At 40.8% G+C, this 27,561-nt stretch overlaps 2 protein-coding genes across 3 annotated transcripts; both read left to right on the forward strand.

Annotated features, from left to right (window-relative positions):
• The first annotated feature begins 6 nt into the window (after positions 1–6).
• On the forward strand, positions 7–9,753 carry mfsd8 (major facilitator superfamily domain containing 8). Of its 2 annotated transcripts, XR_013965929.1 has the most exons (13): positions 7–125; positions 390–475; positions 684–727; positions 2,233–2,473; positions 2,883–2,996; positions 4,136–4,280; positions 4,402–4,460; positions 4,622–4,730; positions 4,840–4,974; positions 5,090–5,193; positions 6,334–6,560; positions 7,350–7,627; positions 7,898–9,753. XR_013965929.1 is itself a non-coding variant. In XM_080791734.1 (12 exons), exons 1-12 carry the CDS (start codon positions 40–42, stop codon positions 7,554–7,556), a joined length of 1,557 nt encoding a protein of 518 aa, XP_080647860.1. In that variant the 5' UTR covers positions 7–39; the 3' UTR covers positions 7,557–9,753. The 2 variants fall into 2 exon arrangements, 1 of the variants encoding a protein (XP_080647860.1); XM_080791734.1 differs by having other exon boundaries at positions 7,350–9,753.
• A 3,222-nt stretch (positions 9,754–12,975) lies between these two features.
• On the forward strand, positions 12,976–27,477 carry LOC308335619 (uncharacterized protein). The gene is made up of 18 exons (XM_080792723.1): positions 12,976–13,163; positions 13,362–13,384; positions 16,534–16,588; positions 16,820–16,980; positions 17,101–17,268; positions 17,547–17,615; positions 19,585–19,767; positions 19,906–20,097; positions 20,569–20,641; positions 20,841–20,931; positions 21,051–21,192; positions 22,048–22,152; positions 22,297–22,396; positions 23,033–23,273; positions 24,247–24,321; positions 24,980–25,082; positions 25,635–25,741; positions 26,093–27,477. Exons 1-18 carry the CDS (start codon positions 13,139–13,141, stop codon positions 26,208–26,210), a joined length of 2,031 nt encoding a protein of 676 aa, XP_080648849.1. The 5' UTR covers positions 12,976–13,138; the 3' UTR covers positions 26,211–27,477.
• Positions 27,478–27,561: the final 84 nt, after the last annotated feature.

A 27,561-nucleotide genomic window follows, 5' to 3' on the forward strand; every position in this document is an offset into this window, starting at 1 on the left:
TCGCAGCAAACCTTTGACATTGGTTGGTTGTTTGGCTCGATGCCTTCAGCAACAATGTCGGGTGCAATGTCTCAACTGGTCGACTCTGAGGAGAGCACGCCACTGCTCAAAGATGATTCAAGCAGGTGAATGAATGCACGCTTTATACACATTGATTGTTGATTCACTTGATTGTACACACATCAAGGTTTAGTGTGTGTGTGTGTGTGTGTGTGTGTGTGTGTGTGTGTGTGTGTGTGTGTGTGTGTGTGTGTGTGTGTGTGTGTGTGTGTGTGTGTGTGTGTGTGTGTGTGTGTGTGTGTGTGTGTGTGTGTGTGTGTGTGTTGTTGTTGCCTGGGGAATCAATAAATGCACACGTCTTGCTTCTCTGTCTGATCCCTTGTACCCAGTGATGATGGGTCCCAGGATGACGAATACAAAAGTAGATGGAGGTCTATCAGAGTCATGTATTTTACCATGTTCCTCAGCAGCGTTGGTGAGGATGCCATTTTTCTTAACACACACACACACACACACACACACACACACACACACACAAGTGCAGTATATTAGAGACGGATGGCAGTGCCAGCCCATTGAAAGACAAAAGTTAAAGATGATGTATTGCATTGTGTGCCTACATGGGCATGTTGTAGTACTGCATGATTCTCATCTTAATACGTTTTTTATTTATATCCCATTAGGTTTCACTATTGTCATCACATCACTGTGGCCGTTTTTGCAAAAGGTAAGCCCTCAAAACATTTCCAATGCCTACAGTGGTGCACCGTTTGCTGATAACACTTATGCACATCGAACCGCTAAGAATTGAACATGAAGACAGTTTAATCATCTACCCCATGAACTTGAAAAGTTTGAAAATGTCATGACTCCGGAGTATTGGTAAAAAGCGTGTTTTTGAAGAAAACACAAAAAGGTGGAAAATCTATGAATTACCGCTGCCTATATGGGGAGTTACATCTCTATCATTGTAGTGTCAGTCCTGAACTGACACCACGGGCTGGTTACTGAAAGTGAGATCTAGTTTAGACGTGTATATAATAAAAACTAAACTGAAACTTCGTTTGAACTTCAGCAGGTTAAACAACGACAAAATCAACAGCCTTTGTTCTCATGATACAGTCAACAAACTGTTGCCTCTTTCACTTCAGTAGCCCCTGTGCCTTGTAAGCCACTTCCTCATAATTATAGCCTAGACAAAGGCCAAAAAGGCCAACACCTTGGTCTTGACCGTGACGTCAATTATAGAAATGAAATGCATAGAAAATAAATGGTCCAGGGAATCCAAAACAGAACAAAATGTGACTATGACCTACGGTTCAGGACTTGAATCAACTGACCAAGTGAATATGAACAATGAAAATGCAGAGAGATTTAAAATGGTCATTAGACATATTGGTTGTTCATGTAGTACAAGGATGAGCTTTTGTGACAGTAGATAAAGGCGTAGTATCTGAGCTAATGATTCTTACATGGCGGGAGTCGGGACTAATGAACTATGTTCAACTGATTTATAGACGATAGACTTCTATTTCTGGCCTCTGTCTGTGCTAATTTAGCCTAGTGGCTTTGGTGGAACTGTTCTTTTTTTGTCATTGTTTTATATGAGTTGGTTCAGTCAGACATACTCGAGGGAGTTCATGCCATGCTCAAAGGCGCATACTATACTCAAGGGGTTAAACATGCTGCATTGCTATGTGGGCGTATAAGTGTGTGCAAGTCCCACACGTCATTCGCCGATGTGGCAGTCAGCTGACCAATTGGGTGGGCTACTTAAGCTCACTATGGTTCCTGGTTGTACCCCGGCATAGGGGGTTTATTGTATATCTATTTCCCTGCTCTTAATGTTTTATGTTGGTGCTTAATCGTGCAGAGCAGGGAGAAAATCCAGCAGAGCCGAACGCCAAGTCAAATATCATATGCACACTCATTACTCATTCTGTAATAAATATTGGTAAATCTATTCGTGAGTTGTCTGACTGAACTGTTCTTAATGTTCTTAAGTATACTGTGTTTAAATGGTGCATTTTATAACGCCTTTATCCAAGGCACATTACATAGATTGTGCATTACATTCACACACTGATGGCAGAGGAAACCATGCAAGGCACCAACCAGCACATCGGGAGCAATTGGGGGTTCAGAGTCTTGGTCAAGGACACTTTGAGTGTGTGTGTGTGTGTGTGTGTGTGTGTACTGTAATCCATGCCTAATAATGTTTTTTTGTTGTAGATCGATGATACTGCAAATGCCAGTTTCCTTGGCTGGGTGGTAGCAGCCTATAGTCTGGGCCAAATGTTGGCGTCGCCTCTTTTTGGCCTATGGTCCAATCACAGACCACGTAGGGAGCCGCTGGCCTGCTCCATCTTCATCAATGTAGCAGCCAACATGTACTACTGCTACGTCTACCTGCCTACCACGGAAAACAAGTATCACATGCTCATGGCCAGGGCGCTGGTGGGCTTTGGAGCAGGTATTACACAGGGGAGATGCAGACAGACGCTGCTGTTTTAAGGATTATGTTATACTTTAGCTATTTTTGAAAATTCGTGAAAATGTGCCTCAAATCTTTGAATATATATATATTGTTATAGAGTGAACGTTTTTAACTCAAATATTTGCTTCTGGGGGGGTCCCTGGACTACATATTTTCAGATTGGGGTCGGCGGCCTATTAGCCTGCATATAACTTTTGGGGTCCTTGACATGAAATATTTAGCACCACTGATATAGAAACATATAGGTATTTCAGAAAACTGTCACTTTGCACCTGGCACTCCCTCCTTTTGGTTTCATAATAGAACAAAAATACAGTCTAAGAAGATAACGATGCAGCCATTGATATGGTTGCCCTAACATGGCTGTTGGTGTTGGTCTTTACAGGCAATGTGGCTGTAGTGAGGTCCTATGTTGCTGGAGCAACGTCATTGAAGGAGAGGACCAGTGCCATGGCAAACATGAGTGCCTGTCAAGCCCTCGGTTTCATTCTTGGGCCAGGTATGGAAGACTGTATTCACTCATAATAAATACTTGCAAAACACACTGAAGCTGCATTTGCAGGATATGACAAAAGGATTTTGTAAAGCGGTATACTGTTACGACTTGGCTCATAGGCATGTGAGAGTGTGTTAATCAGTGGAATCAGTTGTGTAAGCAATGTATGGATTTGTGGTAAATGTAGTGTGGTGTTGAGCGGACCAATACTGCTGCCATCAGTGAAAGAGATTGATCAGCTAGGAGGACTTGGCCAGACAACAGGACCTGTGAGAATACATACAGGGGAATACACACACACACACACACACACACACTCGGGCACAGACGGGTCAGGTCAAAGGGGCTGTGAGAATACAGTGATGGCAATGTTAGAAGAAGGTGTGATTAAATGTATATTTACGATCACTATGATGTTTAGGATGGTTATCCATCTGTTAATAACTATGTATTGCCATCTAACGTATTAGTCAGGTTAGCTAGCAAGATAACGGGTATTTGGTTTACCTAACTGATTATTAGAATTATGTTTAAGTGTGTATATAGATAGCTTTTTTTAATAAAAATCGAAATCATCATTATCGTTAAGTGGGGAGTATCAAGATGGTGTCGCGGTGGCAAACTATACCATCAAACCATAGTTTGTTACAGATCAGTGACTATAGTTTATTCTTGGTTGTCTTGTTCTTATTCAGTCTGCTCTTGGAGCTCTTTTTTTTACCAGGCTCACACAGCCAAATAAAGTGTTCAAATCAAGGGGCCAGCTAGGCACTCCAATGTTGAAGCGCTGGTCCCTAGTGGTAAGAGGAAGGACTGCAGGCGGACCCGTGGATTCTTGACGAGGAAACCCCGTGCAACCGAGCGCCCAATGTAAAGCCCAGGTGCACTCTGGGTGCACTTCCGCATTTGGACACCAAAATTTGGTGTCCAAATGCAGAAGTGAAATGCTGAATCAGCGAAAAGACGGTACTTCCGGCAGCCTTCCGGGTGCTTCAAAACGCCACTGAGCAACTTCCACTGACATGAATAGCGGAGGGGGCGGAGCTTCGCGCTAGTTTAGTCTCTATCCTTTTAATACTCTATGGTTCAAATGGCAAAAGGTATGTTGTTGAAGTTGTACTGTGTATGTTTTATGATGTCAGCTATGCAGGCAGGCCTGTCATTCATTGGTGAGACGGGTGTCACCGTGAAGATAATTGTCCTGCAGCTCAACATGTACACTGCCCCGGCACTGCTGGCTGCTGCCCTTGGTATCATCAACATCCTGTTGGTTCTAACGGTGCTGAGGTAGGACTCTACCCAGAACTCAATGTTAGGGCCTGCAAAAGTCAGTGAATAACCATTTATTTCGTTTTATTATTATTATTATTTTGGAAGTCAAATATCATGCTTTCTGACCTCTCAACAGAGAGCACCGAGTGGATGACCATGGCAGACACTTCCGAGCTATCAACTACATGTCTGAAGGCACGTCCTGGCCGTTTCTACACTTCTTTAGTTTCAGTTTGATTACCTTTTCTCTTTTTAATGAATTATCCCATACTGTAATTTCAACTGTTGTGCATTGCTTCATAATTACTACATTGCTTCATAATTACTACATTCTCCTCTATCCACCTATCCTACAGATACAGTTGATGTTAGCCAAGAAACCATAGGAGACATTGACCAGATAGCGGTCCTAACTTCAAATATGCTTTTCTTCATCATCATGTTCATCTTTGCGGTTTTTGAAACGTATGTATTTCAAATCAGGTTGTGCAATCACACTTGAGAATTGGCCCAAGTGTGTCTTTTACCCCACTGGTTTAATTGTAAAATTAAAACGTTTTTCATATTTCCCCAGAATCGCCACTCCACTGTCCATGGACATGTTTTCCTGGACAAGGAAACAGGCTGTGTTGTACAATGGCATCATAATCTCCTGCATTGGATTTGAATCTATCCTGGTGTTTCTAGCTGTAAAGGTAGCCTCTCTAAGGTATCTTTTTCACTTTTTATTCCACCAGATGTGAGCAAACAAATTAATGATATTGTGACATGTGGTCATCTTTCCGAGAGTTGGATTATCAAGGGCATTATTTGCTTCCCTGCAGGATTGGAGACCGTCCTGTGTTGATGGGAGGCCTGGTCATTGTATTATGTGGCTTCTTCATTCTACTTCCATGGGGAAACAACTATCCTAACATCCAGTGGGCAGGTAAAAAAAGAAAAGAAGAAGGTGCTCTTTGGAGAGGGTTTCAAATAATACAGCACACAGTTCTTTAAAAGTTCTATACCTTGAATGAGTCAAAATCAATGTGGAAGGAGGTAATAAGGTGGCAAACTTTAAATGGGGTCCGAGGCAGCTCTGTGCAGTTACTTGAAACCCCTTTATTTCATGATTAAAAAACAACAAGGGTTAAAACAACGACCAATGCGTTTCGGCCAGCATGGGCCTTCATCAGGGTCAATCCAGTGGGCAGGTATTTGATCCATGTTCTTATGTGGTAAAGCTGAGTTACGTACTAAGAATCTCACTTATTGTCGTTCTAAGTGAGGACATCTATCCCCTTCACAAGGCGCTACACTAGGGAGGTGGATTGCTGAGGTCGAGCGCCACACCTACCAACACATCACCTGCTACTGTCCCAGTATTTATGTCTAAAGGCCTATTCATAGTCTGGATTTTCGGTGGTGAGGTGACCACCGCTCCGGTGGTGAGCTGACCACCGGAGCTGAAATAACGTTGAGCGGTCGTGAGTAAAAACAGAGAGAAGGGCTGGAGCGGTGGCGGTGGTTTGCTCTTCCCTGGCGGCTCGTGACGTCATGTTGTAGTTCGGTGGTCACCACCGAAAATCCAGACTATGTATGAGCCTTTAGTCTCCCACACATACATTGAGATGGCGATGCCAGGGATTGAACACAGAACCTTGCAACTCAAAGGCGAGCACTCCTACCAACTGACATACACGGCCACCATTTGAAAGTCACTTGGTTTTGCGAGCAGTTCTGCCTTTTTTATTATACATACTTAAGTGTGGAAAATGTATTCCTTCCTGGAATAAAGTTAGTTTCAAGTGTTACAACAGTTTCATGGAATAAAGTTACAGCTTGCAGAATAATAGTTGGTTGACTGCAAAAGCACCATTATGAACTGTACTCTACTCAACTAGAACTTGATTTAAACATCTCCAATAATTAACTAGCCTTGCATTCAAAGCTTTTTTTTTTAGGAATCCCTTGGTCTTTCTTCATTCACTGACTTTTGGAATGTTGCAGCTGTCCTTGCTTTTTGCGTAAGTGTTGAGCGTAGTAACACAACCTTGACTCTCTGTATGCTTATCTTTTGTAAATGCAGACCTCAAGAACAACTCTGTGGTGAATCAAACCTTGAACCTTGCTGTGGCCTCTAACAGCTCTTTGGAGCCGACGGGCTGTCCAATGGAACAGACATGGTGTCAGTACATCCCTGCACTCCACCTGGCCCAGTACATTACCTCTGATGTCCTCATTGGGGTGGGATACCCAGCCTGTAATGTCATGTCTTACACCCTATACTCGAAAATCCTTGGACCCACACCTCAGGTAAAAAAAAAACCCAATCGAATACAGTTGAATGTGTAAATACTTTATATTATTATTCTGTGAAATGGCCACCATGTAAATATAGTACATGCATGACATGAACAATAACAAAATTCAATATCCTCACAGAAAAAATCTATTAAAACACTATTATGTACAGTGGGAGTGGAAGAAAAGGAAAGTGAAGCAGCGAAGCGCACTAGCACCCTATCTCACATAATGTGTACTGTGAACTGTATGGCCGAAGGATTATGTACTGTGTATGCTCAGGAAACCTTTTGATTAACTGAAAGGGGACGACGGCATTCCGTTAGCTGAACCTACAGAATGTCACAGTACCATAAAGTTGAGGCTACTCTGCCGTCGTATTAGGGATTTGAATGCCAAGTAATTTCTCAAGATGACTAAAGCATTTTTATTTATTTATTTCTTCGTTTTTATGATTTAATAGAGATATATTCGATCATTAACCTAACTACCAGCATAAATCCTAAAACACCTTTTATGGAATATATGTGTTACTAAAAGTTTAGATTGAATTCATCATCCATTTTTGACTCGCTGGTATTCATAATGTAGCGGTTTACTGGTGTACACACACACACACACACACACACTTTTATTGACGGTTTGAATTTAAATTAATTTAAATTTTATATAATTTAACATTTTTAAATATGTGAAAGTAATACTAATTTTAAACCACCTGTTTTGTTTAGTTGTGTTTACACAGCAGTACTGTGACAAATTCTGACAATAATTTTTTTGGTATGTTTTATGTGTGTGCAGGGTGTATACATGGGCTGGCTGACGGCCTCTGGCAGCGGGGCGAGGACACTGGGCCCGGTCTTTGTCTCCCAGGTGTACACCGTCCTGGGGCCACGGTGGGCCTTCAGTCTCATATGTGGGATGGTGCTGGGAGGTATTATTCTCCTGGGCGCTCTGTATCACAGACTTGTAGCCTTCTCTGTACGCCATGGGCGTAGCATAGACTAACACGTGGAGCTTTTTGAACTGGAAGGCATCCTTCTTAAGAAGACACCTCAGCCAGTGTGCATAGTAAGCTGGTCCATGTTAACCACTTAAACCCTACATACGTAGTTGACAGGGCTCTCCGCACCCGCTTCGAATGGATTCAACCGATAATTCCCAGTAGGTTACTTATCAAGCCGAGCTTATCGACCTACTGCATGTAGTCTGGAAGCCTACTGGCTGCGATTGGCATTGATAAACGAAAACAACGATTAAGGTTGGGACCGCCGCCGCTGCTGCTGCGTGCTTGCAGTTATGTTTAGGTTAGGGTTTGAGGAGGCTTGTCGTTTCTCAGTAGGCAGTAGACCAAAATGACCGGATTAAGGTTGGCCAACATGCGTTAAGGTTGAGACTGCACTGCTACGTGCTTGCGGTTATGTTTAGGTTAGGGTTTGAGGAGGCATGTCGTTTTCAGTAGGCTCCTAGCATGTGCAGTAGACCGATAAGATCGGCTTGATAAGTAACCTACTGGGAATTATCGGTTGATTTTCACTCTAATCCGTTGCTCTTCCAGGGCTCTACTACTCTAGGTCTGCTAGTATTGTTCTCTACATCAACTTGTCAAAATGCTCACCCCAGAACAGGCTTGTGGTTCAAGTGGTTAATTCAACTCTGAGAGTGTACTCTCCAAGTTACCAATGGTCAATGGAGAAACTAACTGATGATTTTACTGTGTGTTACGGTTTTTATTTACTTTACCATGTTATAGTAACGGTTTTGAAGTGCCTTTTTAGAGCTTGTAACTCAGGGTTGACATTTAAACTGTATGCTGGCGAAATGAGAGCAGTTTATTTCTTATGAGCTGAGCAAAGATTGCTGCCTCTCCAATAAAGGAGTTAATATGTCGGCTATGCTATGCTATAGCACTTTCACTCGGTAGGGAAGAAGCTATCAATCAAAGATTCTACCAAAAATGTAATATCCTTGACTAGTATGTGTTGGACCAATAGCATTGAATTGATCATTTGAGTAGAGGTCGTCTGATATGGATTTTTCAGGGCCAATATCGATTCCAATATTTTGGAGGGAACTGGGAGCCTTTTTTTGTATTGACAAATATGTATACATGCACATATATTTGTACACATCTGTCAAAAGGATCAAATCTATAATGGGGCATAGCAGTTGTGGCCTTTTTGTTTTGCCACAGAAAACCCATACATTTATTCTAAAAACGATTTATATAAATTATTTTAAGCCTGGAATCAAGCCATGATCCAGGGCTAGGCTCCTGGTGAATCGTGACCATAAAAACATTTGATTCTGTGTAGTCTTTTTTTTTTTTTTTTTTTCAAATATGTTTTGACACAAGCAAATGTTTTATGGTCATGATCCACCGGGAGCCTGAATAGCTTGGTAATTAAAAATTAAAACTTAAAACAAATTTAAATAGCAATCTGCCATATTTGGAGGCTTTGGCCTGATTTATCAGTCAATCTGATATATCGTACAACCTCTAATTATGAACTGCTGAATGTTTCTTACTACTTTGTAACTCTAACCAAACTTCTTTATTACAGCATTGTTGATGAAGTTCTCAGAATGTCCTTACAGTATAACAGGGTTCCCCAATAGGCAGGCCATTTGGCCCCCTTGTGGCCAGATGTAATTGTCATTAAATGGGGGTCAGTGGGTACACTGGGTAGCCTATGCATGTCAAACTGTGCAGCCTTTTCAAATGGGGTCTTGCCCTGAAAATAAAATTTCAGGGCAAGACATCGACCTTGCGTGTGCCGACTCGGCCCCCAGCCTGGTACCCTAGTCAAAATATGGCCCTTGAGGAAAATGTATTGGGGGAACCCTGCAGTATCACTAGCACACAGGTGTGGCACTGGAATGCAAATTTGTGCACATGAACAAACTTTAATCTTTTAACTTTGTATTGTCTCATTGTACTCATATGATTTGTTTGAGGTAAATGGGGCTCGATGAGAATGCACTGAACAAATGACTATTTTAAGCTGTACATATTTAATTTTTTATGTAATTTATGCCAAGACTCTGTTGACCGAAATAAGATTGTGTTTTTGTCTTGTAGCCTATATATATTTCAAGTTCAGGTACTATCGTTTTCCTCTTCAACAGCGCTTAATATGCATTTCTATTAACACTTGCCTGGGGTTATTGAAATCTCCAAGGACTTCCATACTTAAAATAAAATAAAAACCTTAGTGATACTAACATGTTTTCTTTGAATATCATTATTAATTATTATTTCTGAGCTTACTAAGCATTTAAAGTATGAGGTATAAAGTACAGCAGCCTTGTGTTCATACTGTACATACAACCGAAAGATTGGGTATTGGGTAAGACTGACGTTATTATCTTTCAGGACCTTTCACTGCTTCGTCTCACTGCTTCGTACTCTATGGCTCTGGTCTCAGCCACTGCGGTGTATTTTTTGACATTCCGTTTTTCTCCAAAGTTGAATGTTGCCACTACACAGGTTCATCGCGATGTTCTGGGCATCTTTGATATTAGTCTGCTCAAATGTTACTCTTTTATCTGCTTTTTACTAACACTAACTTTACAGTCACTTTACCATTCAATGTAGTAGAAGACCTGCGAGTTTACACTGCAGATATATCGTCTCCGCCTACAGGAAATACGTTTGCTGCGAACTCTCCCTGTCTGAGGTCCAGCCCAGCACACCTGACAGCCCCTGAGTGACTGACAGACTATGGGTCCTGTCTTGCACCACCCCTTACCCCTAAACTAAATTTTTAAGGGGCGCTAGCCTATCCTATATACAGCTTTTGTCCACACACGTCTCATATTTGCCATTGACAATGAAAGGTGAAATAATTGGCTAAAACTAGAGTTTTGTTAAATGAAGTTAAGAGTTAATAGCTGTGTTTCAAAGATGTCACAGTGAAGCTTCTTGTAGTTGGGGAACTACTGCTGTGCACATTCAGGGTGTAGCTGCCATTCAGAACGGGCTGTTTCTGGAGAACCGCCCATCCCGATTGATTTGAAGGACAGATTGGTTTCTTCTACAGAAACAAGTCTTGTTTTTCTCTTGCTAGTAGACCTTTCAATCTGTAATGACTAAAAAAGTGGGTCGTTTGGCCGTCTCTTGCAGTTCCTAGAGAGAAACATTCTATTTTATGTATTCATAAGACCTTGTGTGGTAATCTTCCTTGCTTTTAGATCCAAAAGTCACTGGACATTCAACACGTTCACAGCAGGGCAGGCACACATTAGATATACCAGTCCAGTGAGTCCATGTATGAACAGTGAACAAGGAAAGATTTACTATGGCACATAAATGGAACAAACTTCAGGACTCTCTGAAACTGGTTTGATTGGTGTCAATGTCAATAGAGACATTTAGACATCTTGAGGCCACATAGCCTAGTGACTATATACACCGGTTTCATGTTCTTACATAGCCTAGTGACTATATACACCGGTTTCATGTTCTTTTTTTCCTTAAACAAATCTTGTTAAAAAACAGTCATGATATACAAGACAAACAAACACACACCTGTTTCATGTAATAACTATGTCTTTTTTTGCAGCTGTGACATGCTCTGGTTCAAATGTTTGTTTTGTTCGTTATGTATTGTGTTTCATATGCTGTGCTGAGGGTGTCCTTGAAAAAGAGGTCTACAGTTGCAGGAGATGTGCAAAGGACAGACACAGATATTAGAAATTCCTGGAATTTGTGAAGTTGTCGTGACTGATAACCAACAGCCAATTACAGTCACCTCCCCTATGACGACATCTAGACCATCTAGCTCTGAAGTATTTTCAGTACTCAAATTCTCCAGATAGGTGACTGGTGACATTCTTAGCCAAATTCGAGAAATACAATAGGCCAGGTCGCCAGGCCTATACTCACCTTTTTGTCTCGGTGGCTCCTCGCCTCCTTCGTCCTCCAGCATGAGGGTGAAATTGGTCAGCAGCTTTATAACAACATCAGTGTCCGAACGTAAAATCACTGCTGTTTGTTTATTGCGGCCGTAGGTCGCAGATTACTATGAAAACCTGTCTGTCCGTCAGTCAGGTCAGTGAGGTCACCCCTCCATAGGCCTATATGGTTGTCAGTCCATTACACCAGACAGTTTTCTACTTCCGGTCTGCTTTGAGGCAGGATTCCAGGGAAGATGTAACCTCATTGTCAACTCTGTAGCAGTGGCCGGAAAACGGTGTTCTTTTGGATCTGACTATTGAAGAAACACGGGGAAGGTTGCCGTATATTAGATTAGTCGATGGGTGGCTCTTCCAAGACAGATTTTGCACTCTCATTAGAGGACAGGTGCAAAATCTGTCTTGGAAGAGCCACCCATCGACTCACCAAATCCTGGATAGCCATTCATGGAGAAGACTGCATCATCACCTAGATCTGCATATGGAGCCAGCCAGCAAATCTACATCTGACCACAAACCATACAATCCATATGTTGATACTTCCCCACCCGTCCTTCCTCTTCGATGTACACTAGTCAAGACACTGCCCCGCTGCCACCCTTAGATCTCCATATATGGAGCTGACCTGTTCTGACATTCGATTATGTGGATCTGACCTCATCAAATCCTGTAGACTCAAGACACGCTCCATATATGGCCAGTACAGAATTCATTCCATATGTTGATCTGACCCCCCATGCCAAAACGCCCCGGAAGTCTGCCGTCACCCAGGCGGATGCGTGCTCGCTTCTCACCCTCAGGGCGTCTTACTGGTTTACAGAATTAGTGAGATTTTTTTGTTTATTTAACGTACATCTGATTACAAAATAAGACTTGGATATTATAGACTCACTATAGTTAAAGACTAACTTCATGTCCTCTTTGGTCTTCCTCTGGGCCTCCTGCCTGGCAGTTTCAACCTCAGAATCTAGCTCAGTCTGGCCTCTCTGGCTATCTCTATCTTCAAAACATCTAGCTCTGGTCCATTAGGCTATGGACCATGCAGAGCTACAAAACATGCGCTGTCCCTCTGATGTATTAATTCCTGTTCCTGTCCATCCTTAGTTGTTATTCCCAGAGAGAACCTCAACATTTTAGTCTCTGCCACCTCCAGCTCTGCTTCCATGCAGTCTTTTCCTCGATACCCAGGCTATTATTATTGTGATTCCTCAGTGTGACTGTCCACCATACTGATAGTATTATTACTACTACTACTACTACTACTACTACTACTACTACTACTACTACTACTAATAATGATTATTATTATGATTTATGTATTATCATCATCATCATCATCATCATCATCATCATCATCATCATTATTATTATACAGTATGCACTGTAGGTGGTGGTAATGCACCATTGAGCTGGATGGCCAATCACAAGAACAGAATAAGTCACGGCAAAAACTAGCGCATGCGTATAACACTACGCCAAACAAAAGGCTGCTGGCTGGAGTCTGGACTGGAGTAGCGCGCGCCGTGGCGACAGGCGGAATAGTGCGTGGCAAAAAGTTCAAAGCTCAAATGTTTGGGTTTAAATAATATACGAGTCAAGTTGAATATTTATGCGGAGCTTGTTTGTTGTTTGATTGAAAAAAACCCCCCGGCGAACAGGGGACACTTTTAAACATGTCACGATATAGAGACCTTACAGGTGGGTGTTGAAATGTTCACGTTTGATTCCTACCAAAAAAGTTTGTAGCTAATGTGGCTAAAGGGATATTGCTAACTTGTTGGGTTTTTTTCCTCTCCAGCGGATTTATTTTTATGACATGTACTACAGTATAACGGGCTTTCTTTATTCGTATTCCCATTATAACGTGCCTTTTTCTTTGTTTTCCCCTCTTTCCAGAATATGCAACCGTCCGCATGGTCGTAAGTATGAGCGTCCAACTTATCTGTGATTGTGTTAAGTTCGATAAGAAGTTCTGAACAGGGAAGTGCCAACCAGCAGCAGAACAGCCTGCTAGAACGAGCCTTTGCTCCAAATAACATTTTAGTCAATGACCCATTGTACATTGTGTGTATATATGTATTTTATTCACGTTTAATTGGTAATGTCACCTTAATTTATAGTTGTTATATTATACTATATAGTACGAACGACGGTGCTCCCAAGTAGAACAGACCTACAAGAGGTCGACAAATCGACGCGGACGCGTTGTCATGTTGTAGATCAGTTATATTGTTTTGATCGACACGCACCACTGTCAGACGTCAGTCAGAAATTCAGAATGTGCGTAGACTGGTATCAATTATCAAATATGGCTTTTTAGGTTCCAGATCCGATCTAGAGCGGATACGGATACGGAAATGCGCGAGTGTGGGTGCAAATTACGGGATACAGACACTAGGCGGGTTCAAATCCGGATCTGAGCAAATTAAATGGAAACCAGGCTTTCCACACGGGTAGGGTACTGGCACTGCTGAAAGCTTGGCGATGCTAGGTGAATGCTAGCAGCATTGTGTTTGCAAATCTTGTGGGAAATGTACTGTTTGTTTTGCGAGCTCCTCCTGAGCCACAATAAGGAGTCAAATAATGTATGCAAGAAGCACCTTTGTTTGTACCAACACATTCTCCTTGATGTTGATTCCCTTCCCCTATACACAATACACATGTACTGAAACTCAAATTAATATCTACCGTATGTGAACAGACAGTACATGGTTTGATTATCTCGCCTTTTGTTTGCTGATGTGTAAATTAAATTGTATTGGAAATGGGTATTGGATATGAGATTATCTCTGAGCAAGGGTGCTGTTTTTATGCTTATGATCTCTAGATGGAGTATGTGATGGATTGGAAACAATTATTTTTATTGTTACTCCAAGAGAGAGAAATTGGCGTGTTATCATGGTGAAACAACAGGACTCGAGGCCAAATTGATTATTTAATAATCTTTCGGCCCCTCATCAGATCTTAATTGTTCTATGCCCAGTATGATGGTGTATATTCTAATTTCTAACCCTAGCCACCGTGAAACAGGGCTACCTGGTGGGTATGATGCAAGGGCAAATATTGTCTTTGGTTAAAAATTAAAAATTTATTGCATAATCCAATGCAAACAGTAGATTCCGTCAAACATATTTCCCCCGTGCAATCGGGCAACTGTGGGTGTAAAATGTCTCATTCGTCTTCCAGTATAGTGTTTTTATGTGCAGGCGTACAGCCAGCTGCTGACTCCACTTGGATTGTGTCTTGTTAAAACTGTCCCTTGTCTCTGGTAGTGGCTAGTATGATTTTGCACCTTTCTCCTGCATTGCACAGATGAGCCCGTTCTCTCCCCTCTGTGCATGTTGTTGGTTGATCCGTTGTCCCTATGGGGTGCGTACGCTTATCCCACAGACACACCAAAGGTCTGATATGCAGAAATCACCCGTCGCTCCCGTGTTGGCCCGACATGCGTTGTGTCGTGCTTGCGGTTTAGGTTAGGGTTTGGAGTAAGGTGTCGGGATGGTCTAATGACTGTCGGACTGTTAGTATGTCGGAACTAAAGCATGTACCCGTCCCTATTCCATAACCAACTAAATCCAAGACTTTATTGAACAGCCTCTGGCTTCAGTTGACTTGTAGTCAATGTACAAGTGCAACAATCCAATAGATCTAGTCAGATAATATTACGCGCCTGTAGGTAATAGTTGGGTGGGTCTGGGTCACCTGTCATTAGTATTGTACCGTACTGAATATTGTATGCTAATTAATTTACCACTGCTACATAGATGCCGGTAAATGGATACATTTACATGGGTATGCAGTGCACATAGTGGGCATCACCCCCCGTTTTAGGATTATTATATTATGGAAATTATCAAAACATGGAGGAATATTTTTCAGTATAACTGGTATTATGGCTTGTGTACTCGGTAGAGTATCTGCGTGCCCATTAGTGGTGGGCCGGTCTGGGCCAAATGGCAGGGCTGAATTTGACCAGTGATGTAAATAGGTTTTCAATGTAATGAGTCCCGGGATGCAGGGATGGTCTTTTAGATGAGTCCCAGGGACTTTTTATGAGTCCCACCTCATGTTTTGCCATTTTTTACAAATTGCAGCTCAAATTGCTTCCCATTTAATTGTATATAGTTACAATGTGGTTATATCCATGTAGAAAACAGAAGAAGAAATTATTATTATAACTAAAGCTAGCAAAATAAACTAAGATAAAAAACGGTACAGTAGTGCATCCCGTGGATGCAGAGGTCGTTGTTTTATTGTGTCCCTTAACTATAAACTGCGTTTTGGGATGCAAAATGCACCCTATTTTAATCTCTGCGTCCCAGTCCAACCCTGAACATTAGCTGATGGAATTTATCAAAGGGGGAGTGTGCCTGTCTTGGGGAATGTTGCTAATGACTCTGTTACTATGTGAATTTGAATGACAAACCAAGGCTGGAAAAGACCAAATCAAGTGACTGGATATTCAATTTACAATTTTGGCCCATTTAGCAGACAATGTATTCTTAATCCAGACCGAGTTAACAGGAACAACACAATGAACACATGGTAATTCATCTAATGCATGACTAGTCATCAAGAATCATAAGTAAGCTAAGAACCTAACATCCGTCTAACAGTAGAATATCTGTACAATGACATTAGGAGTATACACTATAGAGTGCTATGTCTACATAAAATGCTATTTAAATTACATAAATTGAGCCTTTGCTCAATTCAATGTCAGACTGGGTGTTGCAATCACTTTTCCCACTTTTTATAGAATTTATCCTTGTAGTCCATTGATCTTTCGTTGGTGGGTCCTGTTGGCACCAGCGTCGTGTGATTGCTTTTTTACTTGATGCTAAGAGGATCTTGATTAAATATTTATCATGTATTAGAAACTCATCAGGGATATGTCCGGAAATGGTACATTTCATTTAACTGCAGCACTAGTACACACTTACAAACTCACTCACTGTGTACATACTCAAATTCCATTAATATATAGAATACTGAGTTAATGATGGAACAGAACACTGATTTATGGTACATTATGAGATCCTTCTGTTTTTAACTCCTCTCTTTCTAGCATTTGGATCTGTTGGAATTGTCTGCTCCTGGTCGACAGACAATGACAGTTATAGGTACGTACATATTTCTTTGATGCAGTTTGGACATTTTCTTGTACCATTTTGTTTTGTCACAATGCACATTGTCAGAACATTACTGTTGGTTATAACGGAGTGTTCCTGGATCTGAACTGGCAGCCAAAGTTTCTATACTTTTCTGGAGTCTTTTTCTTTATCTTGCTGTCCTTTATCTTGTGTTTTAGTGCACAGTGTTGATGCTAAAGCACTTTCTGTTCCATCTCAAAGGTATGGATGTACAAAATGGTATCGGCCGCCCAAGCGATTTCTGCTTCCCCGGGCTTTCGTCAAATAATAATAGAAGATTAATGGACAATTGTCTGACATTTCCCGGCTACTCTGAGCCTACTACATTTCATCAATTATCAGAAGAGGATCCCGTTGGAGATGTGAGGACAAATTTAGTTTGCCATGTTAAAGTCAGCTGATTCTCTCTATTGGTTCTGCTTTTGTCAAACCTTTGGACTCTTGACTGTAACATGTGTTGTTTAACTCCACCCCACTTTTAGTTTGAAGCACTACGAGAAGCAAACAGAGAAGCAAATGCAAAAATCAGAGCAAACAAGATAATAGAAGAGGATGAATTAAAGAAAGCACGAGCAGCTAGAGCAGAGAAGTTAATAGAAGAGGAGCAACGAGGCAAAAACAAGGCTGAGAAGAAGAAGGTTAAAAAACAGGTGACTTTCTGAAAAAGCTATGTTTCTATGTCAGTGGTCGATTTTTCAAAAATAGCAGACTTACAAGCTCGTAGCGCGCCACTCTGTGGCACGCTATGAGCTTGTAGATCTGCTATTTTTCAATAGCTAAAGCATAGCGTAATGCTAACACCAAAAGGGTTTCCCGCCCAAAATGGGTTCATCTTCTAATGCCCATCCTGTCAGCAGGGCATTCACAATAATAATAATTAGATTGTGTGAAAGTACGGTTTTCTCACTCCTCTGTTGTCTTTAAACAGAAACAAAGGGAGAGAAAACGGTGTGAGAGAAAGTTGGAGAAAGAAGAACCGGATACAGAAAATGGAAGGGTAAGTATTACTTTTTGCCCGAGCGACAACTGCCAATTTAGTCAGTCTGTCTAGTCATCTGTCCTTCACAGAGCTTGTGAATCTATAGAGGGGGTATGCACATGACATCATCGTACCTGGAAGTTATGCGGGAACGCCCACTGAGTGGCAAAAAACTACTTTCTGGCCTTGACAGCCCATACATACAAACAGAAAAGTACTGTCTGATTGCATTAAAGGAGAATTCCATGCTAGAAGGCTTTCTTACCTTTTTCTTTTTAGTTGTTACGTCCCCACCAAAGAGGTCCAGGTGTTTCTTTTTGTGCAAAAACTCCTTGTTGGCTATTTCCCCTACCATAAGCCCTCAGTGAATTGCATTGAATTGAATGGGAATTGAATGGGGCTATCGGGTGTTGTGCTAATTCGCTTATTTCCATCGAAATAAGTAGTAAAGTGTGCCGCTTGGGATATTATTTACATTATGAAGAGAGGATATATATACAAAAAATAAATAATTTTGAGCGATGGAAATAAGTGAATTAGCACAACACCCGATAGCTTATGGTAGGGGAAATGGCCACTAAGGAGGAGGAGGATTCTTCAAAGGTTATTAACCCATTCTGACCTGAGATCAGATTCTAAAAAATGTCAGTCGTTCTTCGATTTTTCAAAAATAGCAGACCTACAAGCTCGTAGCGCGCCACTCGGTGGCGCGCTATGAGCTTGTAGATCTGCTATTTTTCAATAGCTAAAGCATAACATGATGCTAACACCAAAATGGGTTCCCGTTCAGAATGGGTTAAATTCAAAACAACGTACCGAAAAAAGTGGTGGTCATCCTTTTCCTGTTGTAGGCTCTAGGCCTACAATGCATGTTGAAGATTTAATTTTATCTTCTTTTCAAGTACACTATAGTAAAGCCTGCAGTAGCTCATGCTCCATGGCGTTATGGTATTGTGAGCCGGGAACAGCAGAGAACAGCTGCCAACATATTCCTTTGAATATAAAAAAAATCAATTAGAATTAAGGTTCGAATTCAAATAGGATACACTGGTCCCATGTAACCTTGCAAGGCCAGCTGGGGAGGTCCTCAGAGTTACTGCAGGGGGGCCGCTAAATCTTTTTTAGGATATTTATTTTAACATGAATCACTTGAACCTCAGCATCCCTGTAAAAAAAATGGCAGATCTACAAGCTCGTAAGCTTGTAGATCTAAGCTCGTAAGCCTGTAGATCTACTATTTTTGGAAAAGAGGTTTGGTGTAGACGAGTGTAAATGGAAAAGAGCAGACTAACTACACAAGTACTGTGAAAGGTCAAAGTATTGACCGTTCAAGTGGCGGAAGTCTATAAAAGAGTTTAATCTGCAACAATATGTATTCAGGGGGGTCGTCCCTGCTTCATCTCTCTCAGCTAAGTTCTTGGTCTGAGAAACGTTGATCAAAATGAGGATATAGATAAAATAAGTAGTATGACTCGTTGATTTGAACTCGTATCCATAACGCATTGTGAATCATGTAGGTCAGCTATTCTCGCTGTGTGACAAAGTACTATATGAATCGGGCTTAAAATAATTTTTGGTTTAGACTCCATGACTTAAGCATAATGTATATTGAATAACAAGATGAGCAGTGGTATAAAAATGGCAAAATAATATGTATAGTGATCATAGCACAGGTACGGTGGAATGGTGCCCCCTGCAGGTGGCATTATTGCATTACTATGCCTAGACACCCCATGCATAGCACACTGCAATCATTGCAATGCACTGCATGCTTTGTTGCATATGCCTAGAAACACACATGCACATAGCACGGCATGTAGTATTATCATTAGTCTTGGGTATCATTAAATAATGCAACATCTTGTAGGGCATCAGTGCTATTTGGTGTGGCGAGCAACTATACAGCATCTTGCTTGTGTTCAGATTTTCTCAGGCAGTGAGTAGCACAGTGGCGACAAAGTTGACTGTCATCATTTCGCTTTGACAGGTAACAAACGGCTCGCAGCAGCCTAAAGGGGACAGCAAAGCCGTTAATGGAAGTTTTCCCAAAGACGATGCCCATTCCGGTAAAGACCAGCGCACCATATCAGAAACTCTGGAGGAATCCCTTTACTTCACTGCCAGCAGTGATGAGGACAGTGAACAGGAGAGTGACTCGAGCACCTCCGAGGTATGTTATTGTTGTGTTGGTACCAGACAATTACAGCTCATCCTTAATGAAACACTAAATCATATCTTTTAGCTGTAAACGTGTATATATGACTGTTATACATGTTTTTAAATAAAAACTACCATGGTCTTTCTTCAGGAATTTGATATGAGCAGCAGTTTTGTGAGTAATGCTGCTCTCATAGTCAACCGTAAATTGGAGCAGAAGGAGAAGAAAAAGAACACTGTTAAAGAAGAAAAGAACCCAGTTAAAGAAGAAACTAAAGTCTCCAAACAAACTCAACCGCCGCCCAAAGAACAATCTAATGAAGTACAGAACCATATAAAAGAGGTGGGTCTCTACTCCATTAGGCATTTGAACCTTTTTTTTTTTGGTAAACATTTAACCTTTGGACTGTGTGGACGGTTAACTTTGCTTAACCTTTAGACTGTGGGTAGTTAACTGTCGTCAGTCGTATCCATAAATAAAGCTGTGTGGACAGTTCAAATAAGGCCTAAAACATGTAACATTAGGTTATTCTGTGTGTTGTCATAGATTTGATAACGAACCTATCCTTTGGCCTTTTTATTGGTCCCTGGCCTGAAGCCACTCATGCTCACCGTGTTGACGGGTTTTTTAGGGCTAATTTATATTTTGTTGTATGATCGTGCTTTCATTAGTGTTGCTCAAAGCACTTCATATTCAGTTACATGAAAATGCAGCATTTGTGTTGATTAGAACTTGTGACAAAGAGTAATTTTTTAAATTATGAACTGAATTATATTCTATGGCTGATGGCAATGTATTGTCTTCCCCTAACAGAATGCTCTCACTATTGAGAGTCCAAGAAAGATGGGCTTTAAAGATAATATACAAACTAGCACAGAGTTTGCAGGTGAGATTCTTCAATGTCTTGTCTTATTAATATCATCCTCCTACGGGTGTAAATATGAAGACGTTGGCCACGTCCTGGGCATCAAGTGTTAATAATCATGTATAATATATGTTAATCTTTTATGTATAATTTTCTTTGCAGAAGAAACATTTTCCTTCCATGGAATTGTTTTTGACTTTTTTTCTCTTTTCTTTTTCAGTTCTTGGAAATACATATGCAAGCTCTGGACAATTTGATCTTGCGATCACTTACTTCACAGAAGCAATTAAGTACAACCCTACAGAATACAAGTAGGGCACCACTCATTTGACCCATTACGTTACAGCTACTTTTCTGCAGTTTAAAATGGTGCTTCTTTCAACACTGTCATTTCTTCATCAAACCAAGTAAATTATATTATTTGTTGTAGGCTGTTTGGCAACCGATCCTTCTGTTTTGAAAAAATGCAAACGTTTGAGAAATCCCTGACTGATGCAGAGGTGTCCCTAACCATGTGCCCTGGCTGGGTCAAAGGCCTTTACAGGAAGGGCAGGGCTTTGGCTGGTCTGAAGGTAAGTCCACGTGTGGTCATCAACTCAAAAAATATAGCTGGTATTTTATTTTTGAGGGACGCTAGCCCCTCCTATGTCTAGCTTTGAGGGTTTGTGTAAACGCAAACATTGAGGACGAAGGTGAGGACACAAATTGTGATTGGCAATGCATGCTGAGCGCCCCTCACTTAACACGGGTGGGATTATTCTTGAGGGCTGCTAACGCCTCCTAAATTCAGCTATTAGTGTAGATTTCCGTTTTACACAAACCTTAAATTCCCATTGACGGTGAATGGAGAATTTACTTCAAATGTGTCTGAGCAAATCACTATTTTTGTCCTACAAAATAAATTCCCATTGACAATTAATGGAGAATTTACATCATGTGTCTGAGCAAATCGACCCTCACTTCACTCTTTAAAAAAAAATCATGCAGCTGAGATGTTTGAGGTACAGTAATGTGGCTCGAGATACCCCACTTTTAAATGTCCCTGTCATACACCAGTGCATGTCATACTGTCCATAATAACATACACAAGACCATCAAACTATTACCGTTTGTCTTTAGTATTCAAAGAGAAATGACTGTGGTGAGCCGCAAGCCTCAGCTATGCACATCTCTGGGTTGCCTTTGTTATCAAAACTTTACTACACATAAATGTGCAGCCAGTGATACATTTGAGAATACTGTTGGTGAGGGGTGCGTTAAAACGACCGGATTAAAGTTGGTGAGGCGTGCGTTAAGGGTTGGGTTAGGGTTGGGTTTAGGTGTGCTGCCCCGTGGGAGGTGAGGGTTTGAGATATCGGACCAATGGTATGTCTAACCAAAAGCATGCACCCGTTTTGCATTAATGACGGCTCCCTTTCCCCACACAGAGATATGAAGAAGCTGCCATAGCCTTTAAGGAAGTTCTGAAGTTGGATAGCTCTTGTGTAGATGCGGCCCAGGAACTGATGCGCGTGCAGATAACACAACTAATGGTGAGCTACAGTAACTGTACTGATTCTGTTTCAGTTATGAGCAGGACACGGAAAACGGTTTTGAACGGGAGGTCTGGTGTCTTATAGAATACTTTGCCCATAATGTGCAGTTGCTCATCTGTGGATCCTGTGCTGCTGTTTCAGGGGTATGGCTTCAGTCGGGAGCAGAGCTCAAATGCCTTAATAATTCATGGGACTATAGATAAAGCGCTAGAGGTGCTGTCGGAGTTACATTGGAGACCAGGTAAAGTCTTTGCATGTCGCGTGCTGTTACTCTTCTTGAGAGTTCTTTGCTGATGCTGCATTGCTTAACCCATTTTGGACTGCGGTCGATTAAAAAAGAAAAAGGCTTCTAAATCCTAACATTTTTCTGAAAAACCCATGTTTTTGTATGTCAGTGGTGCTCAACCTTTTTCATGTCAAGGACCCCCAGAATTATTTCTATTGTGCCACGGACCCCCATCTCAAAATATGTAGTTCCAGGGACCCCCCAGAAGCCAATATTTTTGTTAAAAATGTTCGCTCTGAAATCTATATTCAAAGATTTGCGCCACATTTTCACGACTTTTAAAATATAGCTCAATTATAATGTTTAAAACACCAAAAGGGGTTCCCGCCTAAAATGGGTTAAAAGGAAATGTAAGTGCTTGTTTGAGGTTCACTTGCATTTTCTTTGTAAATTCTGAATGACTAGTTGGGCTGTAATGGTGCACAAACACTTAACATGGCTGAAAACCATACGTCCTTGATACCTCAACTGACTCGACAACTCGCCTGGCTCTGACGTTTGAATCTTGTGTCAACTAAAACCAATTAGTGTGCTTGCCTATTGTACCCACTTGACCATTGAATACTAATGTGAATGCATACTTTTGTTTAGGAACCATGAATAATGGGATACATCCAACTCCTGGTCCTCCTCTCCCACCAGCTGAGATGAAGAATGTCACCAGTCTCTATCCAGTTCCTTTAGCTGCCACTCGACCCTGTCCTCCTCAATCACAGTATGTGAGCAACAAACCTTGGGTTCCAGTTCATAATAAACCAAATGTCCAGACTCGCCCCAATCCTAATCCTGTTATCAAGAAAGCCACAATAGATGACCAACATCAACAAGAACAGTGAGTAAATGTAATTGTCTATCAGTAATTTTGTGCCAACATAAGGTGAACCTGACTCGCTGCAACATGGCATATCAGCTGGCTAATGGCCTGTCCTGGTGAAATGAATAACTGAATACATCTGCAGGTACAAAATGCGAAATCTCAAATGTACATCAAATAATAATAGACTGTCGAGTCGACACAAAAGGGCTATAAGTAACATGGGTTTTATTTAGGCTATTTAGCATAAAAAATATGTCCGCGGTAGTAAAAGTAGTTCCTTTTAAAAGTTGTACCGGCACCTCTTACGGCGCTGATGTGGAAGTGCAGATTGATATGAGCCGTGTGCTCTGAGGCAGGCTTTGATCAAAGCTGGCGTTTATTAGCCATTGGTGTGTTATAGACCACTGGCTATGACCAATCTAATGGGTATTAGATGGGTGTTAACAAAGTTTGCCGTTAATAAATGGCCAAAAAAACTGTTAAACGTTTAGAATATGTGATGTGGAGAGTGTGGGACCTTTCCTTTTTTTTGTCCAAATAATGGCCTACAGTATTTTCAACAGTTGAAAATAAGCGTGTGAATGGACATGTCCAGGGTTCTATTGGTTGCTTCACATGACACTCGGTATGTTTTCACGCACGGGTATGGTACAGATGTGCACCGTTGTCCACATGCATACATGCTATAACTCGCCCCCCCCCCCCCTCTATTCATGAGCCAAATGGTAACTGGTTTACAAGTGAGAGTGCATATGCATCCTCACACCTTCGCTGTAAGCAACAAAGCATTTTGGCTTCAGTACCTGCTCTACACACAACAATGCCTCAGCAACCATGGAAGAAAAGAAATGTACTCGTTCAAAGCAAACGTTCCGGCAGTGATAACAAAAATCACCCACCACTACAGCCCTGGACTTTGGTCCACAAAGCATGAATAAAGTTGGATGCAAAAAAGAATAATGTACCGTATTACTGTTCTCCTTGACAGGGAACTATTTCCAGTTTGGGTAGGGAACTTGGAAAAGAATGTGACGGAGACCATGGTGAAGGATTTATTTGACCGGTAAGAAACGTCATTGCATGTAATGATATACCATCACTTTTAAGGTATGTTGAGTTACTATCTGTGTCGAGGAACTGATCAGTGTTCTTGACAGCTCTTGTTCTATAAACACTGAATGTATTGGCACTTAAACTTGGCCCAAGTGATTTATTATTAAGCTCTATTCTGATGGTAATCATTGCCATAGTGTTGGGACACCAATTTTGTCTGCTCAACCTTTTCATTTATTGTTATCACTTCCAATTTCACTTGTTCATCCTGTATTCTTTCTCTCTACCTGAATGGAAGGAATCAGTATCCTTGACTTGGAACATTAATTTTCTCTTCACTAAAAAGCAGGAGATACGGGGAGTCCCCTGTTACTGAGCAAACACTTATGACTATGGAATTAAGTTATTTACTACTTTAAAAAAATAAATTGCATCACCTTTTTAATGTGATCAGTTAACTATGCTGGCTCAGGTTATTACACACTTGGTAAACTTGAGTTGGTCAAACAATTTCAGTTTGTAGTCATTAGATATTTGTATTTTCTTGGCTTCTGTCTATTTTAATATTTTTTATATTCCTTTATGTTTGTGTCCATAAAAAATGGTGGGGTGGGTATACTATCTGCATAAAATGTTTTAAAAAATGACAACATATCGTTCTCTTGCAGCGCTGGAGTTGTCCACAGTGTTAAGGTCCTGAGTTACAGACGATGTGCCTTTATCAATTTCACCAACCCAAAACACTGTCAAGAAGCAATGAAACTGTTTCATGTAAGTACAACATGGAGAGTAGGGTGATTGGATGGATTTGTAGGCTATAGGTTTGAACCCCAGTGTCTTGCATAAGGCAAGTATGCTGCCTTGGAAAAAGTAATGTTGATTAAACAACTAAAATAAACTAGGTCTACATTACTCGGGACTAGATTGAGAACTGTACCGATAAGTGAGTTTAGGTTGGAACTTGGAAGGAGCCACAAAATTGCTTTCTGGTACCAAAATATTGTAGACTCAAATAGAAGGGCATACCTATGATGTTTGAATATAATTGCTTGACCGAATGATCTTCAATTGATCCCTGGGGGGATATGTGTTATAACAGAGCTGTATGTGTGGAAAAACGGGTCAGATTAAGCTAAGAGTAGAGAGCTATAACTAAGATGGGAATGAATCATTGCACCTGACAAGAGTTTGAGTTATGTGCCATTTGTATGTGCCATCTGGTTGAACAGTCTTGGCTATTATCATTTACACAGGAATAATTAGGACTGTACTGTACAGAGTGTAATGACCCTTTCTCCTCTCCGTCTCCCTACTCTTCTCCAGGGCTACCTGCTGATGGGCGTAAATATTGTTGTGCGATACCCAGACAGGCTCTCGCGTGGCATGGGCATATCCAAAACAGCCTGCAATGCAGAGTTCTTGCCAGATAAGTGAGTTACCTATGACTGGCCATGTTTTGAAATAAACGCATATAGTGATCAGCTCTTATGAACTAAGAATTCTCTATCATATTTGGCACAGTTGTGACTTAAAAGAGCACTATTACCAAAAAAGAAACTAACCTAATGTAGTGCTGTGCAGCACCAATACTTGATCAAGTAAATACAAGAATATGGCACAAATACAGTATAGAACGTCACCAAATTGCTGTTTTCATTGTCGTGTTTGGTGCATTTATCACACCTTCACCAACTAAGTAATTAAAATGTACTGTTATTGAATGTAATTTATTTCCAAACCAGAAAAACCTGCTTAATCGGCACTGTTGTTTTCACACAAAGGGAGTGTTTCTTCTGGAGGAATGTTGGTTGCAACCGAGGAGCTAGCTGCCGTTACAGACACATCAAGGAGAATTACCGCATTGACTTTGGCAAGAAGAAAACCATCCCTTCAGAATGACAACAAGATCTGAGTTCTGATTTATCATATTCAATAAAAGCAGCATCACCACTACTACTAACCAGTGCAGAGTATTAGCGTTACGGAATTTTAAGCCCTTCACATTCCCTTAAATCTTTTTCTCAAGGTTGAAACACAGGAATTTCTACCCATTTTATAGAATGTCTTATCAAAGACGGAAGGAGAGTCTTTGAGAGTGAATTTTATGTTGATGCCCAAAATGCAAAAGACGGGAATGAAAAGCCCATACCACTAAAACGGGTTTTGCTGACGTGGAGAAAGACTAGCAGGTTACATGCTTGTCCACTTAATAGATTCCCATCCACACAATGTATTTTTAGATTCTAAAACAAACCTGCATGTTAACAGATTAACCTCGCTAAGAAATAATTTATTTCCCCACCTGTTAAGATAGTGTAAAATCATATGTAATGCCTAACTTCAGATGAGGCCAGGTATCTGTAGCTACATGACCTGTGCATCTATAACCTACTCAATATTTGTATCCATCTCAGTTTCATTAGATTTAGCGTTCTTTGGATGCATCAGCTTTTTTTCCCTTTTTCTAAAAAACCTAGAATGACAGTTCCATATTTTAAAATCGACTGTTTCCACAGTATTTCTGTAAGCATCTATGTGACATATATATATATATAGTTTGCTACTTGGCTTTATGTTGTCAAGATTACAGTGCTCATTTTAAGTGTTTTATTGGGAGTCTGTTTTATACCATAATAGTAAAACAAAGTTCATGGCCAACTACTAAAATTGTTTTAGCAAAAATGTTGTCTCGTATAAATATTGGCATAAAGAAAAGACATTTGGATATTTAATACTTTTTTTTTTTTTTTTTTACCTGGACAGCAACTTCAGCAAGAAGCAGTTTTTTTTAGTTTATCAAATTAATCTGACCAGTGGTTCTCAAAGTTGGTTCCAGGGGCTCCACAAGAAAATGGGTTGGTATAGACACTTTCATATATTTACAACCGATTCAGATTACAGCACTGTCCAAGTTTGTGTATCAGGTGTTTAGTTTGCAGTTGTCCTTGATGTGAAAAGGTTTGAGAACACGAGCCAAATGAACAACAGATTGCACTAAAGCCCAGTGTTCTCTTCTCTCGCATACATAGCTTGCTATTTTATGCTATATATAAAATATTTTGTTTTCACAATACAGGCAACCCATCGTACTTGTGAAAGAAACATGCTGTCAAATATATTCAAATCGGAAATATGCCATGTCATCCCAATAAAAAAATGTACATCACTTTGGGTATTTTTACACTATTTACAAAATGCATTGCAATCAAAAGCTGTGACTTCATTTGATTTGAGAAATGCAGGTGCTGGG

This window comes from Protomyctophum bolini (assembly GCF_963924005.1).
Source record: "Protomyctophum bolini genome assembly, chromosome: 20".
NCBI lineage: Eukaryota > Metazoa > Chordata > Actinopteri > Myctophiformes > Myctophidae > Protomyctophum > Protomyctophum bolini.

What these genes read in the sequence shown, in the direction of transcription:
- LOC308335619 (XM_080792723.1), top strand. Translation starts at nt 13,139, where the DNA reads ATGTCACGATATAGAGACCTTACAG. An exon ending in CGGATACAGAAAATGGAAGG is followed by an intron (nt 17,616 to 19,584) that starts GTAAGTATTACT and finishes TCGCTTTGACAG; the next exon opens with GTAACAAACGGCTCGCAGCA. An exon ending in GTGAAGGATTTATTTGACCG is followed by an intron (nt 24,322 to 24,979) that starts GTAAGAAACGTC and finishes GTTCTCTTGCAG; the next exon opens with CGCTGGAGTTGTCCACAGTG.
- mfsd8 (XM_080791734.1), top strand. Translation starts at nt 40, where the DNA reads ATGCCTTCAGCAACAATGTCGGGTGCAATGTCTCAACTGGTCGACTCT. An exon ending in TTGGTTCTAACGGTGCTGAG is followed by an intron (nt 4,281 to 4,401) that starts GTAGGACTCTAC and finishes ACCTCTCAACAG; the next exon opens with AGAGCACCGAGTGGATGACC. An exon ending in TATCAACTACATGTCTGAAG is followed by an intron (nt 4,461 to 4,621) that starts GCACGTCCTGGC and finishes CCTATCCTACAG; the next exon opens with ATACAGTTGATGTTAGCCAA.